The sequence below is a fragment of the Mobula birostris genome, chromosome 31, assembly GCF_030028105.1.
Source record: "Mobula birostris isolate sMobBir1 chromosome 31, sMobBir1.hap1, whole genome shotgun sequence".
In the NCBI taxonomy this organism is placed as follows: Eukaryota; Metazoa; Chordata; class Chondrichthyes; order Myliobatiformes; family Myliobatidae; genus Mobula; species Mobula birostris.
This window is the reverse complement of record NC_092400.1, coordinates 18598244-18616031: the sequence shown is the minus strand read 5'-3', so window position 1 is coordinate 18616031 and position 17788 is coordinate 18598244. Positions and strand designations below refer to the sequence as shown.

The 17788-nt window shown below is 36.4% G+C and overlaps 1 protein-coding gene across 4 annotated transcripts in view; it reads right to left on the bottom strand.

The window, feature by feature from the left end:
* Nucleotides 1-17788, bottom strand: part of clip1a (CAP-GLY domain containing linker protein 1a) — a 148453-nt gene that overhangs the window by 17793 nt on the left and 112872 nt on the right. For all 4 annotated transcript variants that reach the window (XM_072247818.1, XM_072247820.1, XM_072247819.1 and 1 more), the window contains 2 exons: nucleotides 10982-11102; nucleotides 7457-7509 (listed from right to left, as the gene is read on the bottom strand). In XM_072247818.1, coding sequence (XP_072103919.1) covers nucleotides 7457-7509; nucleotides 10982-11102 — 174 coding nt within the window. The remainder of the gene's footprint in view (nucleotides 1-7456; nucleotides 7510-10981; nucleotides 11103-17788) is intronic.

Genomic DNA, 17788 nt, shown 5'->3' with positions numbered 1-17788 from the left:
CAAAACTTACCTTCATTCACTAGTGTTGAATCTTCCTGATGTGGCTGATTTTTGGCTTGTGCTTAGGCTCATGTGTTGTTTATTTTGTGCCTATAAGCTGTGTGCCTTGTTGTTTAGATCAGTGTTTCTTGTATTTGTGATTATAGCTACCTGTTATGGATTGTACAGCACTTTGGTCAACATGGGTTGTTTTTAAATGTGCTTTATAAATAAATTTGACTTGACTTGACTTTTCTCCTAATTTCTGCCACGTAGACAGTGGAAAGGCTGGTGAGTTGATGCAGAATACACATCTTCTAGCTCAAAGCCAAGAGTTCACATACCTATTCTAACAGAGTCTTTACTCAGTGTGGAAGATGGGGACTAGGTGATGGATATCAAGTATAGGTGGTCAGACTCTTGCTTGCTGGAGATGGATGTTGCCTGGTACTTTTGTGATCAGTCCATTCCTGAACATCGACCATGTCTAGCTGCTCACAAATGTCTAATGCCAAACAGGACTGAACATTTTTCAATCACCAGCATGCAATCCCACTTTCAACATTTGTTCAGCAGGCACAACATGGATGCAGCAGCTGAAGTTAGTAGGATCTAACATACTGCTCTCCGGGACTCCTGGGGCTGGGATTATTGACTTCCAATAATTTTAGCAAAACCTCACTGTTGTAGTCTGCCTGTCCAATTTATTTCAGGGAATTGGTGAATGGATGAAATAAACTCAAGGGAGGAAAGGAGGATGCATTTAACAAAATTATAGTATTACGTTTATATATCAATAGGTAATACGATTGCAAATTCCTTCTGCAAACTTGAAGAATTACCAATTTCACAGTACGATGTAGTGGGGAAGCTTAATTCCATTTGAAGCTATGCCAGTTTAGCACTTGCTGTTGGGGTACTGGGACTGCTGTCTGATCTCATACTTGTTTTCTATAATTGTATTAAAATTCCAAAGTACATTTATAATTAAATGAATCCACACATGCTGATGGTTTATTTTTATCTTTGCTAAAGAATAGAATCCTTGGAAAAGAAAAAAAGGCTGAAAGATTGAAGTCCTGACTGCCAAAATATCAGAGCATTCCTAAAAATCTGAAAGTTAGTTTTAATTTTAAGATGGCAAAAATTGAACTCATTCTTCTTATAAGGTACCAAATTAAAATGTAATTATCTGCATGCTGGGCAAGTCAGCTCAAAGTCAGAATATTTATGCAAATAAAAGCAAAGATTTTCTTCAGAATATTATTCCAAAAACAACTGGATGAAGTTAATGAAAAAATAATCATAGCTGAGTTTAAATATGATTAACAGGACACTTGCAACAAAACTCAATGTAGATTAACAAGCACAATAAAATCTGCAGATGCTGGACATCCATAGCAATACACACAAAATTCAGCAGTGGAATTCAGCAGACCAGGCAGCTTCAATGGAAAAGAGTAAACAGTCGCTGTTTCGGGCCGAGAATGAAGGGTCTCAGCACGAAACATCGACAGTTACTTTTTTCTATAGATGCTGCTTGGCCTGTTGAGCTCATACAGCATTTTGAGAGAGCTTCAGTGAAAATTAAAATGCCCTAATTTGTAATAAATACCTCAGCATGCCCATCTTCAATCATAAGAACTTTAGAAAACGTTTGACGGGAACAGGCCATTCGGCCCAACAAAGCTTGCCAAATTCCTATTCACATAGTGTGCTGAAATAACCATCGAGTTTAGATTTGAAAGTATCTAAAGGTACTATTCTCAACTACACAACTCGGCAGTTTGTTCCATGTGTCCACAATTCACTGTGTAAAGAAATGCTTCCTGATGTTAGTCTGAAATCTCCCTTTAACCAGACTCCACCTATGGCCCCGTGTCCTTGATGATGGATTAATTTTGAAGTAGCAGCTGGCATCCACTTTACTTATAACTGTGATGGTTTTGAACACCTCTATCATGTCTCCTCTCATTCTACGTCTACTTAGGCTAAAAAGATTTAATCCTTTCAATCTTTCTTCAAAGCTCAAACCTCGCAGGCTTGGAATAAGTCTAGTCAATCGGTCAAGTTGCCCATGTATCTTTTTAGATCCAAAGTATTTCCTGATCTAACATTGACAATACAGAAAGGGAAGATTGATGGATTACAACCCCCCTTTATTTTTATAAATAAAGAACAAAACAGTTTGTTCTTTAAGTTTCCAAATCTGTCCAAATATCAGGGACGGTATTAAATCCAAGTCTGATGACAAACCATCTGAGAAGAACTTAGTGTAGAAGACCAAAAGCGTAGTTAAAGTATATATATATATATTTTTGGAGTATCTTAAATGAAAGAGGAATGGAGATATGGAAAAGTTCTGGGAGGGATTTGGCTAATGACAATGAAGTAATTTAGTTCAGAGAGGCCAGACATTTTGGAGAGTTACACAACTAAACGAGTTGGGGCGAATACTGAATTGTTAAAGTTACGAGGAATTTGAAAACAAGGTTGATAATGGAATTGCTTAAATGAACTAACAGTGGTCATCCAATTATGGTAATGCTGGGTAAACAGGAATTTGACACGGATTAGGAAATTGCTACCAGAGTTCTTGATGACCTGAAGTTCAGTAAGGGGAAGATACGAAAATGCTTTGGAATGGTTGCATTCATGTGCAACAAAGGTGTCAAAAGCAGATGAGTTGAAGCAGGGAACGACTTAGTGTAAATCAATAATTTGGTTCTGTTGTTTTAATTCACAAAGATGTCAATCCTTTCTGAACTATAGCTGCCATTTTATAGATAGTCAATTGTTATCAATAGAATTAGTATTGCTGCACAAGTAAACAAGTAGTGCATTTTATACCTGCTAGTTTGCTACAGATTTGTATGTTTGGAGAAATGTTCTGAATATATTTTAATAGATTTTATTATTTATAGATAGAGTATAGAACAGGCCTTTCCGGCCCAATGAGACATACTGCCCAGCAACCCACTGATTTAACCTGACCCCAATCCCGGACAATTTACAATGACCAATTAACCTACTGACCAGTAAGTGTTTGGATCGTGGGAGGAAATCAGAGCACCCGGAGGAAACCCATGCGCACATGTGAAGAACATACAAACTTTCTTACAGAGGACGTTGGAACTGAACTCCGACAACCCGAGCTGCAATAGCATTGCACTAACTGCTACGCTACCGTGTTTTATATAAATAACTTTGGTTAATGAGATTATTTAATCATTAAGAAAGCAATGAAGCAGAGCAACAAATAAAACTGAACATACAGGTACAACTTTAGCAATGATTCTTTTTTAAAACAGGAATCCTGGCATGGGCATTTAACATATTTTAAAAGTGTTAAAGATCAAAAGATTATATAGAAACTAACATCCATTGGTTTACAATCATGGTTGATAAAATGGATCAACGAAAAACAGTATATTTGTATGAGAATACCACCTTGAATAACTACAGATGAAAATGTGAATAAGACAGATTTAACTTTACTTTCTTTTGACCATTCCTGCCCAAAAACATTTACTAACCCTAAAGCAGCTGATTCATTACCTGAGCATCTCACCTCATGGCTATCTGTAAAGAGAACCACCCAATGAAAGCAGTACTGTATATTCAGTAGGAACCGTCCTTTCCTGTTACAGCGCTAAAATTTCATTTTGCGAGCTAGCTCAGACAGTCAAACTCAAGAATTAGTTGCAAGGCTAACAATGTTAAAAATTAGCAAGAAAAATAAACATTAACACTTCAGAGCATTAGAAAACCCCCAAGAATTATTTAACTCAATTAAAAATAATAAATTATCTGAAACTTGCCCTCTCTCCCATAGCCATTCCTCTTTATTGAAATGAATGGAGTTTGTGTACTTGAACCATTTCTAATCTGACACAGGGCGAGTTGGTCCACTGCCACTGGACTCTATGAAGAGCCTGAAGTTGGTGCACAACTGGAAAATCACTAAGACGTTTCCCTGAAAGGTCAGGATCTTTATCTGCACACAGGCTTATATGTGGAATTCTAAACTTCCTAATGGTAATGGGGTGCAATTCCATCAGATCTATCTGGGATTGATGACACCAAACAGAAATTGCTCTGGTCAATAGTGCAAAGTCAGAATCTCGATGTGGGGCTAAGAAATGTCAACAGAAGCAAAGTTTTTTTGCTGACTTGCCAAGCAAATCAAGGGTTAAATAGCTTACAAATGATACTATTTGTCTCTTAAGTTATTATTACACTGATATTTTATGTTGTGCACCCTCAAAACTAAACAGATGGTCTAAACACGCTTGCTCAAGGACTCCTTGAGCATTCATCAGTGATTCTGCTCCCCAGTCAAGGCTGAATGTATTTTTTTAAAATATATTTACAGACAGGTTCACTGGCATTCATAATTCTCTTCTGAACAGAGTGGTTTGATAGACTATTTCAGAGGACTGTTAACACTCAGCCATATTGGTGGGTTTGGAGTCTCACAGGCCAGTTGACGTAGGGTGAGCAAAAACAAGATGGGTTTTTATACCAATGACAAAATATGAAAATAACAGGGCATGTTTCAAAAATGAACTTTACATGAAAAAACTGTGCAGCTTCGTTTACTCTGCTGGTTACAGCAGAGCTTCACCAGACTCGCTGTCAAATGATTAAAAAGGTAGATGGAGTCTGTCTTAGGTTGGCTTTATATTGTCTACAAGAGGGAAATCTGATAAGCTACATAATTTTGGTATTTGATATTTACATTAAATAGAATATTTCTATCTTTTTGAAAATTTTCACTAGCATGTACTGAAGTTATATTAACAAAGGTCAATATGTAAAAAAACACTAAAAGCTTCTAATAGTAAATTATTGTTAAAGTATGTTGCTATGATGCATAGTTTTTATACTAGACCAATTTAAACGGGTTTCTATGATTGTGGCTATGTAGATCTGATTAGATGGCTTAAGATGGCAACTACACAGGAATCCCAAACAATGGCTACATTTAGGCTAGCTTTTGAAACTTAGCTAAAAACTAATTTCAGAGTGTTTTTGTTTGTGTAAATTGTTTCAAAAGGTTCCTTGCATCACCCAGATTCTCCTCTTACTGTTAAAGTAAGAAAAAAGTCTAGTCATGAAGCAAATACCTTAAAGTGTTATTGGGCAAGCTTTAAAATGCAAGATAACAAGAAGCACAAGTTAGAAACATGGAAGAAAAAAATGCAAATTACAATCCAGGAAGTTACATAATTCCGCATTAAATGGTTTATTTCGTTAAAAAATTGCTTGAAATAATTCACACAGAAGCAAGACATGGTAAAGGAAGGTTGCAGCCATAGTATGTACAAAAATTATGGGTTGATTGATTTTGGCTACTTATTGTAACGTGGATAGACTTTTTTCAGTCTTACCATCAAAGACAGACAGATTTAGCAAGGACAGCAAAATTAGGAGGAGAGAGAGAGGAGTGAGATGAGGCTTTGTAAGTAATGCAAAGAGACAATGAAACTTTGCAAGCCACAGCGACTTGTTTGACAAGCTTGCGTTAGCACAAAAACAAAGGTCAATGTTCAATAAAATAATATTTAGCTTTCAAAGATTAACATTCAAATAATTTCATTTAAAAGGCACATTTTCATTTACAAGTTTATTCTTGACTGTCAGAGGCTATAAGCGTTGTGCTTCTAAACATTTATAAGTTCTCTTTTAACAATGTGAGTTGAGTGGTTGTGTATCATTTCCTCAGCAAACATAAAAAGGCGTAGAATTTGTATTTTTCATGACAGTACCATGAACATATACAGTCTTACTGCTCTGGGTTACTTCTAATTGGGCTCTGAAACAATACTGCATGACTCAATGCAAAGTATAATTTTAGGACAAAAAATTGTTCTGAAGAATGTTGTTGCTGACCTTTTCAATGCAACAACAAAGAGAAAAAAGAAGTCTGTAAGGGCTTTCAGTAGTCATCAATATTTACCCAGCTGCAATTTTAAAATAGGACTGAACCCAGTCTCAAAAATCTTTGGAAACAGAATTCACACTTTAGTATTTGACCTTGCTTTGCTAAGATTGTCACTGAACTCCACTTATCCCCCATCTTCTTCAAAAAATGCACCCTGGATAAAACAATAACAGCCTCATAAGACTGTTCTACTTTTCTATGATTAGCAACTTGCATGTAGTCCAGGTCCAAATTAAGTAGCTACTATAAGATTATGTCCTTAAAAAATTGAAGGAAATTATTCAACATATCCACTATTCACATGCCATGTAAGCTCATACTACCTGCATTATTGAGGAGCACCTGCATTCTTTTTACAGTAAGGTTTTAATTTGAATTTCAGTTCATGCAAGATCTGGGTCATGGCATAAGGAATTGTTTTTGGATTTGTTTTAAACAAGTCAATTCTATAATCAAATACAGTACAAAAGACAGCTGTGTGCAGTCAAATATGTCTGCTTATTTTATTCAGTAAGTAATAACTTAACAATAAATTTGAAATTTACTAGTAATTTCAATTAATTTACTGGAAAGATGCTAACGTTCTCTAATCCTTCCCACATTTAATAGTTAATTGTTAACAATCAAATTGCTTGGGTCTCCTCAACTTGGCAACATCTTATAAAAGTTTATGTGCATTTGGTAGTGGTGATTCAGCTTAAAATTATTAGAATGTTTAACTTAATTTTATTTTGCTAAATTAATTCATATATTTACTTTTACAATGAGCTATTTGAAAAATGGAAATTATATTAAAATCAGGAAGTTCAACTACAATTTACATGATAAAGATTTTAAAAACTATTTCACAGTTTCTTAGCAAAGAACAACTAAACAATGATCTTAATTACTGAAAGATCGTGAAGGGTAAAGAGGTCACACATTAGATTTAAAATAGGGTTCTTTAACAGACACTGTCTCCAGGAAAAAACTGAAAATTTGTTTTCCATAAAAATACAAGCTGTGCAGTGATGATGCTCTAATTTCAGTAACACTATGTGAATAGTTTAATCATGCTAAACCTAATAGCCCAGTCGCCAAGGAAATAGTAATATCCTTTCTGCTCCCAAAGCATTAATTCAACAAGCCCATCCTGATTCTAATAATAGTAATAACAGACCTCCCATGAAGGCAGAGGCTTGCAAATGAAAACCAACTTTTGATTAATATTTCTGCAATTTGAAATCATACTTCATATAGTGACTCCAAAAGCCCCATTAACTGCCTTTATTCAAAATAAAAATGCTGAAGTAGCTCATTCTAGTTAAAATTGAATGTTTTTTATTAACCAATTTATAAAATTATGTGAAATTATTAAGTAAAAAGTACTATGCACCTAGTGGGGAGTTGTAAATGTAATTTACTCCGCTGACAGCCATTCACGCTGATTTGACAGTTAAAATGCTTCCGCCCTAGTCAGCAGCCTATCTGATTAGCCTGCGATTTCACCAGAAAAGAAATACTTTGTATTACAGAATTTGGAGAGCTTACCTCTTTTTCATTTCTAGCAGTTGATTATTAAGTGCAGACCGCTCCTCTTCGAGCTGAAATTGGGAAAAAAAAACATTGCTGGAAACTTTATTGCCAAAGCTTTAAGGGGAGCAGCCTACACAGAGTTTTGAATTATCTAAACTCTGGAGAGTACATAAAATTATAAATCCAAAACCAGTAATTTAATAATGTTTATAATCTTAGTAATCACTTAATTCTTAAATGCAGTACTTCAATAGCAAAGTACAAGACAGAAGAGTAGGAACACATATACAATATTGTTTTCATTCCTGCATATAGCTATTTAGGCTTGTAAGAGAAATGCAAAAGAACAAAGTAGGCACATTTATGTTAAGCAAAGAAAGTAGCACTAATATCAAGCCAAAATATAATTTTTTTAAAAATCCGAGTTCAAATATAACTTGCACTTTAGCTTCCTATGAAACCGCAAAGATGCAAATAAAGTGGCATATATGCTAAATGTGTCAGGTTGATTCCCAGTGGTACACCATTTCTACAACAAATGCAGTTTTCCTAGAATTCAGCCAAGTCTACAAGAAATTAAAACTGTGCTCACATGGCAAATATCATAAGGCAATGGATACAAGTTACTGACAAACTGAATAATATTGCAAAAACAATTACATTTAATATACTAATCAAGACGATTATGTAATATTTTATGAAATCAACTTTTCTCAAAACATTTCATATATTTGGAGGGTAGTAATCAACATTTAAAGAATAGAATCTATGAAGTAACGATAACGTGGATAATCAACTGATCCGTTTTGTTGAAGGGAAAACGTTGGCCAACAAAACAACTTGATAACAGAATAAGGTGGCTCACAGCCTGAAGATGGAAACAAGGCAATGAAGTGGATGGTCTCCATGCTCAAACTGATAGGCCCAAGCTGGTTGGTAAACTACTTCTGATTCTATTTTCTAGGTTTCTGTAACTATAATTGAAACTATAAAGGGGTTCCCAAGCAATATCTTGGGTAATGGAACAACAGCACGAGACTAGAGTGAAATTACATAATGGTGGGTTAGGGACGCTCAGAGGATTTGGGGAGATTATCAGGGTGAGGCTCTAGCAAATGATTAGGGTAAATTGTTGGTCAAATTGTAATTGGAATTTAACAGGGTAAAGTACAATATATTTTGATAGGGGCATGGACAGCTAATAAATACACAGGTCACACAGGATAACAAAATAAGGGACCTTTTCTTAGGAGCATAACAAGTTACACTGCAAGTGAACAATTTAACTAGAATTGTTTTAGTAAGTTAGGATACAATGCTATCTTAAAATATTAATTCTATCACGTGATAAAAAAGGGAATTTGTTAATTTTTAGAATTGGCTGTGACATTCAGGAGAAATCTGTACCTGAATCAAACCAGTGAGTAAGTACAAGATATTGCAATGAATCAAAAATATAAACCTTTCATCTTAAGATTCTAAAGTACTCTATTTTTTTCATGTAATCATGCCACAAAAGAATAAAGCTTTTGACAGTTCAAGTCTACTTAGAGACTTCAATAAAACAGGCAATGATAGGGTGATGTACAATTTAATGGTACTCAAAAACATTGAAACAAAACCTTGGAGAGAACTGCACTGCTTGAATTTTTCAATAACTCACTGCCTGCTATTCTATGCTGGATTATGACAGTTAACCATAGCAATTCTGAGGTTAGATAATGAAACATGATTTTTAAATCACTTATCTTTGGTTTTCTGTTATCAATTTTAGTGCAAACAAGTCCAAATAATGAAAGATGGTTGAATATTTTAATGTTCATTCTTGTGACACCAATTGGGATATAGAAAATATTTGGAACTCAGGGTATACTTTTATAACTATCGTCATGGTTAACTTTAACAAGGTAAAACCCATAAGAGTTTTACTTTGATTCGTAACTTAGTTGGGTTATGCTAATGGTACACAATGTGCTAACCTGACTCATCTGATGTTTTGCTACAACTTAAATTTTGCCCAAGAGAAATGCTGATAAGCAAATCTGAAGATTTTATAGTTTATACATTCTTTGGTAGTGAATGTACTTGAATCTTAAATCATGGAATCACAGAAAATTCACAGCTTCCAAAAAGTAGGGCATTCAATTCACCATATCTGTGTTAGTCAAAAAAAAAAGGAGCTCTTTCAGTATGAGGTTAGTAGCTCTATAGGTCTCAGCTCTTCAGGTATACATCCAAATATTGTTTAAATATGATGAGTATTTCTGTCTCCATTACCATTTCAGGCAGTGAGTTATAGACCCCACCACCCTCTGAGTGGAATGCTCTTCGTCTTCTCTCTCTCCCAATTCCTTTTTACCTTATGCCCCAGTTTTTATTCCTGCTATTTAGGGAAATGTATGCTTCCTATTTATTATATTGAGGTTTCTCATAAATTTATGGCTAATTTTAAAAGTTGGCTTCAAAAATACATGACTCTATTCCATTAGTTTACAAAGTTTCCTAAATCAATGAAATAAAACAAAATTAGCACTTTTATTTCTATTTTAAAAGTTAAAAATTTTTTAACGTAGAAATTTTAAAAAATGGACTTCAATGATAGCTGCAAGTTACCATGTGCCTACACATAACCAATCATATTTCTGTAGGTCAATGTAAACAATGTGTACTAATAACCTAAATTGAAAATAACAACATGCATTTATATAGAACTTGTAATATAGCAAATTGTCTCAATGCACTTCACATAAGCTTTATTTTTCCAAATCTGAGAACCCAGCCTCAGTAGTTAGTTCAGCTTGGTCAAACAGGTTTTTTTTTTTTTTTAGAAAAAGGAGTTCTAAACTTTGAAATAATTGAAGGGGCAGAACAAATCAAAACAGAAATCCACAGCTCGGGGCTTGGCTGCTGAAGATGTAGCAATTAAGCCCAACAAATTTGATGGGATGAATGGCCTAATTCTGCTCCCATGTCTTAAGGTCTTAAGTTCATAGTTGGTCAAGAGGCCAATAGCAGCCAAGTATCTTAGAGGGTAGTAGGGCCATAGGGGATTATAGAAATGAGAAGGATGATGGCCTTGGAGAGAGATAAAAACGAAGATGAGAATTTAAGTCAAGATATTGCTTAAGGAGCTAATCTAGGTCAAAACTAGAGGAAAAAAAACAAACATATTTCTCAGTGGAGATATTACAATATCAAGAAATTAGTAAACACAGTAAAGTAGAAACTGAATTATGTAAATCGATGCACATGCATACACGTTGCTAGGGGCAACAACCTGTATGGGCTGTGGTTATGGATATCCTAATTCCAAAGCGCTTAGGTTACCAAAAAATAAAGTTTTTGACTAGATTAACTATTTAAATGTATAAACTGACACTCTGTATTTAGTAAAACTGCTTCCCTTTATTACATTTAAAAGGTTTGCTGAGGTAAATAAGAATGCAAAAAAAATGATAAATCAGAGTTTAACATGTATCAAAACTACAAATTTTGAAATTCCAAAAATTGCTGTGAGGAAGAGAAATAAAAGTTCCTTACCTTTTGATGGCTGGTGACTTCGTCCTTGCTCTTACCCAGCTCACTTGCCAGTTTGCTGTTTTCCTCATGTAGTGCTGCCAGCTGCTGGGACTTCTGGGCTGCTGCCAGCTTCAGCTCCTCTCTGCAAAGGCAAAGTGAGTACAGGGTTACTATAGTAACCACTGATGAGAGTGAAGCAAAGAAACAGTGGGAGAGGATCAGCATCATATCTTTAAAATGTTTCTAGGTCACATGCTAATCTAACGTGAGATGTGCAAAATAAGCTTTCATTGTTAAGGATCCAAATTATGCAAAAATAAACCATGAGTTTAGGAATCATAAAACTCAAATGTCCAGGGAGTTACCAGCTCATTAATGATAACAGGAGCAGAAATATTTTTAGAATTATTTTGGAAGCTTTACTTATTCATCATTATTAGTAACTGATTCCTGCAAATTACATCTTAAAAAAAGCACGTTTGATATAAATTTCAATTTTCATGTAAAACATGCATATTTATTTTGTCTAACATTAATATAATGAGAATATTTTTGAGAAGCTGCATGTTTGAATAATTCATCTCACAGTTCATAACCTATGTTTTAAAATGATTCCAATGTACTAAACCATTAAAAAGATACAGTTTTCTCCCTGTAGTAGAAGCAGATATGTGTACTGAATCACCAGGACACAAAATGGTGAAGTATAATGTACCATGTCCCACTGCTCGTCATGTGGTAATTTACTGACCTCAGACAGAAGATGTGGGAGGAGAGTAAAAGCTTTCGCAGGGAGATAGTTAGGAAGGACGTGGGAAATGGTAAAGCATGAGGACCAGTCATTTTAGAGCACTGGCAAAAAGCCTGACACTGCTTGGCAATGATAAAGAGCAGAGACTGAAAAAAAAAGTTAAAATAAAATGGTAAAGGCAGTATTAAATTTTACCTGTGAACGAATAGTGAATAAAATACAAAGGGGAAAAAAATCAAATCTGAAATCAGATACAAAAATACACACAGTTCAAAACTGTAAAACAAAGAATGCGTCAGATAAGTGATCTTAGACCGGAATTTGGCAAACAAGGTGGAGAGGGCAGTACAACCCCACAAATAGAGCAGTCTTAGTGACCTCAATATGCTCAATAGAAATCCAGATCTGTAAGGTGATGCAGAGACAGACACGTACACTTGAATATGCAGACACCCATGATTTGCTGGGCATTGGGGGAGGGGTGTGGGTAGGAAGCAGTGTAGAAACATGAAAATAATAGTAAGAAAATAAAAAGTCAACCGCACTGGTCGCAAATCTGAAACTAAGAAGCAGAGACAGAGACACAAAATTTTCACCAAAAGACTGACTCACATGTCAAAATGTCAGCTCAGGAAAAGGAAGATACCTCAGTGCGGAATACTGAGACAAACCAATGAATACAACCCGAGGAAGAAGGTGGGTGCTTCTTATAGCCTCAATGAAAAGCAGAAACCAGGTAATAATGGGAAATTAATAAGTCAGTTGAAAGCATAATCAACAGAGAAGGAGATGATAGTTCACAAAAGAGCAGAAAGCCCTCAGAAAGGATAATTTCATGGCAAGGGTATAGGCATGGGCAAAGAACAATGTTCTACTGAAAGATTGAGGTGGCTTTTAATCCATTATTAAAAAGATAGAAATTTTTAAGCAAGAAACCAAATTAAATTACCATCATTGAATGAAGTGAAAAGGAACACAATTATATCTTCTGAGGTGGGAACATGGTCCTGCTCAACTTACACCAGTTTGGGAACTGATCTTAGATAAAAACCTGAGGAGAGGTAGAAATTTACAATCTTCATTCTGCATATGGAGAACTCCCAAGCTTTGTATGTCATCAAGCAGAGGCAAAGCATCAAAATGGGAAGAGGAAAAGTTTCTTGTGGGTTTATGTATGCCTGAGCAGCACGTACAAAGGCAGAGAAATTATAGGGGAATTGTGGACGACACTTGCAATGTGTAAGGAAAACCTCGAACATGAATACAGGAACATGAACCACATTCACTGATGTGGTTTAAGAAAATGGTCCTAATTTTGCTGAATAAGGCAAATAGGCTGAACTTGTTGCTCAGTTTCTTCATTGCTTTGTATTCACCAGATTCAAATTCAAACAGGTAATTTGCTGGCCAAGCGTGTCTACACTGAAATAGCAAAGTTTACCATCTCATGAAACGTAAGTTGGTCAAATAGGTTTACAGAGCAAGTCAGAAAGCTGCTGAGAAAATCTCCTACATTAGGCTAAGGCCTGACACCAGCTTTGCAGGCTGTTTGAAATACTTCTGACATCTAGAAGCAATGAAAAAAAAACTGAAATGAAATAATTAAAATTATGTAAACTAATATATTCTAAATAATTTAAAAAAATTGCAAACAAATTTATTCAGAAAAATACTAAGGAATCTCAGTTGATCGCTGCCCGAAGTACAAAGAGGTTTGCTGGCTGGAAAGGTGGACTTACAAGTCTGAATTCACACAAGGCGTTAAAACTGGTTCCATTTCCAGAACCACCTGAATCTTCCGATAAGATTTGTTGTGCTGAGTTTCAACATGGGAGAAACATTCTGTCAAATTATTTATGTACAATCAACTTGCATTGTTCTAAACCATGCACAACAGCTGAGCCAAAGGTGACGATTCTAGGGAGAAGTACCCAAAGAGCTTTTTAAAAAAAAGACAGATGTGAAATTTAACCCTTAAATGACAAAGAGGTTACTCTGACTGGGCATTTACCTGGAGATGGCTTTTTGTTTTATTTGGCATTAGATATCAATTTTAAATCTAAGATTATCTATCTCATCAGCGTTTTTAATCTCATCCAAAAATCAAACACTGTACTGCTTGGTGGACAGTGCATTTACATAGGGCTATGTGATGCTCTGAAGAAACATTTAGTGCAAAATGCTGCAGCATCAGATCAGAACTTTCCCACTGGGTCAGTCCACTCATTTACCACCCTTGGGTTTTGTTCAGGCTTCCAAAGTTATTAACCACAACCTTTGATACTCTTAGCTCTCTGTATGCTTGAGATTTCAGTTATCAGTTGATAGTGAAGTGACTTCCATCAGTCCTTGCATTTGTGATCAAACATTACTCAAAATGATGCCCGAGAGATAGACCACAAGACATAGAAGCAGAAATAGGCCAACCCCATTCTCCTGCCTTCTCACCATAACCTTTGACGCCCTGACTAACCTGGAACCTATCAAACTCTGCTTTAAATACACTCATTGACTTGACCTCTACAGTTGTGGTAATGAATTCCACAGGTTCACTACTTCTGGCTAAAAAAAAAAAAAGTTCTTTCTCATTTCAGTTCTAAATCTATTCTGAGGTTGCGCCCTCTGGTCCTAGACTCTCCCACTATGGGAAACGTCCTCTCCACATCCACTTTACCTAACCTTTCAATATTCAATAGGTTTTACTGAGATCCCTCCTCTCCCATTTTTCTAAACTCCAGAAGCCCAGAGCCAAACACTCATGTTAACCCTTTTATTCCCATCATTCTCACGAACTTCCTCTGGAACCTCTCCAATGCTAGCACATCTTTTCTGAGATAGAGTGCCCAAAACTGCTCACAGCAATCAAACTGCAGTCTGACCAATGCCTTATAAAGCCTCAGCATTACATCCTTGCTTTTGTATTCCAGTCCTCTCAAAATGAATGCTAACACAACATCTGCTTCCTTACCACTGCCTCAACCTGTAAGTTCAACTTTAGGGAATCCTGCACTAGGACTCAAGCCCCTTTGCATCTTTGATTTTTGAATTTTATCCACGTTTACAAAATAGTCTATGCCTTTATTCCTTCTAGCAAAGTGCATGACCATACACTTCTCTATACCTTTTTTCCCATCTGCCACTTACTTGCCCATTCCCCTAATCTGTCCAAATCCTTCTGCAGCCTCCCTGCTTCCTCAACACACCTGCCCCTTTACCAATCACAAACCCATCAATTCCATCATCCAAATCATTGACATATAACATGAAAAGCAGTCCCTAAATGTTCCCCTGCAGAACACCACATCACCAGCAGCCAGCCAGAATAGGCCCCCGTTATTCCCATTCTGTTTCCTGCCAGTCAGCCAATCTTCTATCCATTCTAGTATTGTTCCTGTAATACCATGGGCACTTACCTTGTTAATTGACCTCATTTGTGGCACCTTGTCAAAGGCCTTCTGAAAATCCAAGTAAACAACATCAACTGACTCACCTTTGTCTATCCTGCCTATTATTTCCTTAAAGAATTCCAACAGATTTGTCAAGCAAGATTTCCTCTCAAGGAAATAATGCTGGCTTTAGCCTACTTTATTATGTGCCTTGCAGTACCCCGAAACCACTTCCTTAATAATAAACTCCAACATCTTGGCAACCATCAAAGTCAGGCTAACTTGAGCTATAATTCCCTTTCTTAGCCTTCCTCCCTTCTTAAAGAGTGAAGTGATATTTGTAATTTTCCATTCTTCCTGAACCATTCCAGCATCTAGTGATTCTTGAAAGATTAATACCAATACCTCCACAATCTCTTCAGCTAACTCCTTTGGATCCATGGGATGTAGTCCATCTCGTCCATGTGACTTAACTACCTTCAGACCTTTTAGCTTCCCAAGCACCTTCTCCTTAGTAATAGCAATTACACTCACTTCTGCCCCCGACATTCACATTTCTGGCGTACTGCCAGTGTCTTCCATTGAGAAGACTGATGCAAAATTATTTATTGATCTCCAGCATCTGCAGATTTTCTCGTTCATAAAATATTTAAGTTTGGCTGCCATTTCTGTGTCCCCCCATTACTACCTCTCCAGCATCATTTTCCAGCGGTCTAATATCCACCCTCACCTCTCTTTTACTCTTTATATACAGTATATGAAACCATTTTTTGATATCCTCATATTATTGGCTAGCTTATCTTCATTTCATCTTTTCTCTTCTCATGGCTTTTTTAGTTGCCTTCTGTTGGTTTTTTAAAAAGCTTCCTAATCCCCTAACTTCCAACTAACTTTTGCTATATTATATGCTCCCTCCTTTTCCTTTTATGTTCCCTTACTTTCCTTGTCAGCCATAGTTGCCTCATCCTTCCTTGAGGATACTTCCTCATCTCTGAGGTGTATCTATCCTGCACCTTCCAAGTTGCCCCCAGAAACTCCAGCCATTGCTGTTCTGCCATCATCCTTGCTATGGTCTCCTACCAATCAACCTTGGCCAGCTCTTCTCTCGTGTCTCTAATTTCCTTGACCCCACCGTAATATTGATACATTTGACGTTATCTTCTCTCCTCAAACTGCAGGGCGAATTCTATCATAATATGATCACCATCTCCTAAGGGTTCCTTTAGCACAAGCTCCCTCATCAAATTTGGTTCATTACACAACATCCATTCCAGAATTGCCTTTCCCCTAGTGGGCTCAACCACAAGCTGCTCTACAAAGCCACCTCATAGGCATTCTACAAGCTCCCCCTCTTGGGATCCAGCAATAACTTCATTTGTTCCAATCTACCTACATATTGAGATTCCCCCATGACTATTGTAACATTGCCCTTATTACTTGGCTTTTCTATTTCCTGTTGAAATTCATATTGTACATCCTGGCTACTGTTCAGAGGCCTGTATGGAACTTGCTGAATCTCGTTGGACCGTTGGCACTGTTCTATAATGGAATAGATTCTGAACCAGGCAAAAGTATGCTGGGGAAACATGGTTATTCTGAGAGGTTTGATATCCGTATGCCATATCATGTTGGATAGCAGTTAATTGTGTAGAGGCTTTATTACGAATGCTCTCAATGTGAAGTTTATAGTTGTGGGAGCAATCTAATATAGTACTCAGGTAAATTAGGGAATAGTCATGAAAACTGTACAGAAATATATTCTAATACATAAATGCTTTTGGCTTATTGATTGCACAGACGGATTTCACACATTTTCTCACATCTTAAATATAAAGAGACAATTAAAATGACAACGATCTGGCCTCCATGATGAAGAGTTTGAAAGTCATAAGGTTCTGTACATGCAATTTCAGAAACATGACTTGCATTTAAATTGAGACAGAGCTGCAGTAGATTCACATATGATATCAATTTTGTCTTCAATATGTGAGAATTATCACTTGTCAAATAGAAAGAATTTACTTTGGTAATAGAGAATCTTGCCTCAGTATGAATCCTGTGTTGTGAATTTATTGTAGGATGCAGGATACTAGCTTGTCAAATTGCGAAACAAAAATAGTGATGATTTTTCTCACAGCTTGCTAAACTTGTAATTTATTTTTAAAGGCCTCTCTCTCAAAACAGGATGAAAAATCTACTAAATACTAGTTTAAGAAACCTTCCTCAGAAATATTTTTAAAAACGCAATAAAAAACAACAAATTGCTAAAATACAAAGTACAGAGTAACTAGCCCACAAGGAAAATTTGAACGAACAAAAAGATTATGTAAAATGGAGCCTGGGATCAGACGTAGTACATCTCAAGGAAATGGTCCCATACACTTCCTGTAGCAGTGTAAATACGGAGTGTGATACATGCTTCAAGGTTGCATAAATCCTATTCCTCCAACCCGATGGCCAGTGGAATCCGTGGGCTGGATTGCTCTGGAGCCACTATTATCCTCTGACCATGCCCTCCATCCTTCTTATTGTCCCCCTGGCTCCAAAGGCTTTGCTGTTGTGGCACTTCTTTGAAACAGAATAGCCCATGAGTGGCTACATGGTCGCAACTACAGTACATTCAAAAGTCTTAGGCACATAAGAGTTTGTAAATCTGGCGGGAACAAAGGATGTTGGAGTGCTGCGGGAGGG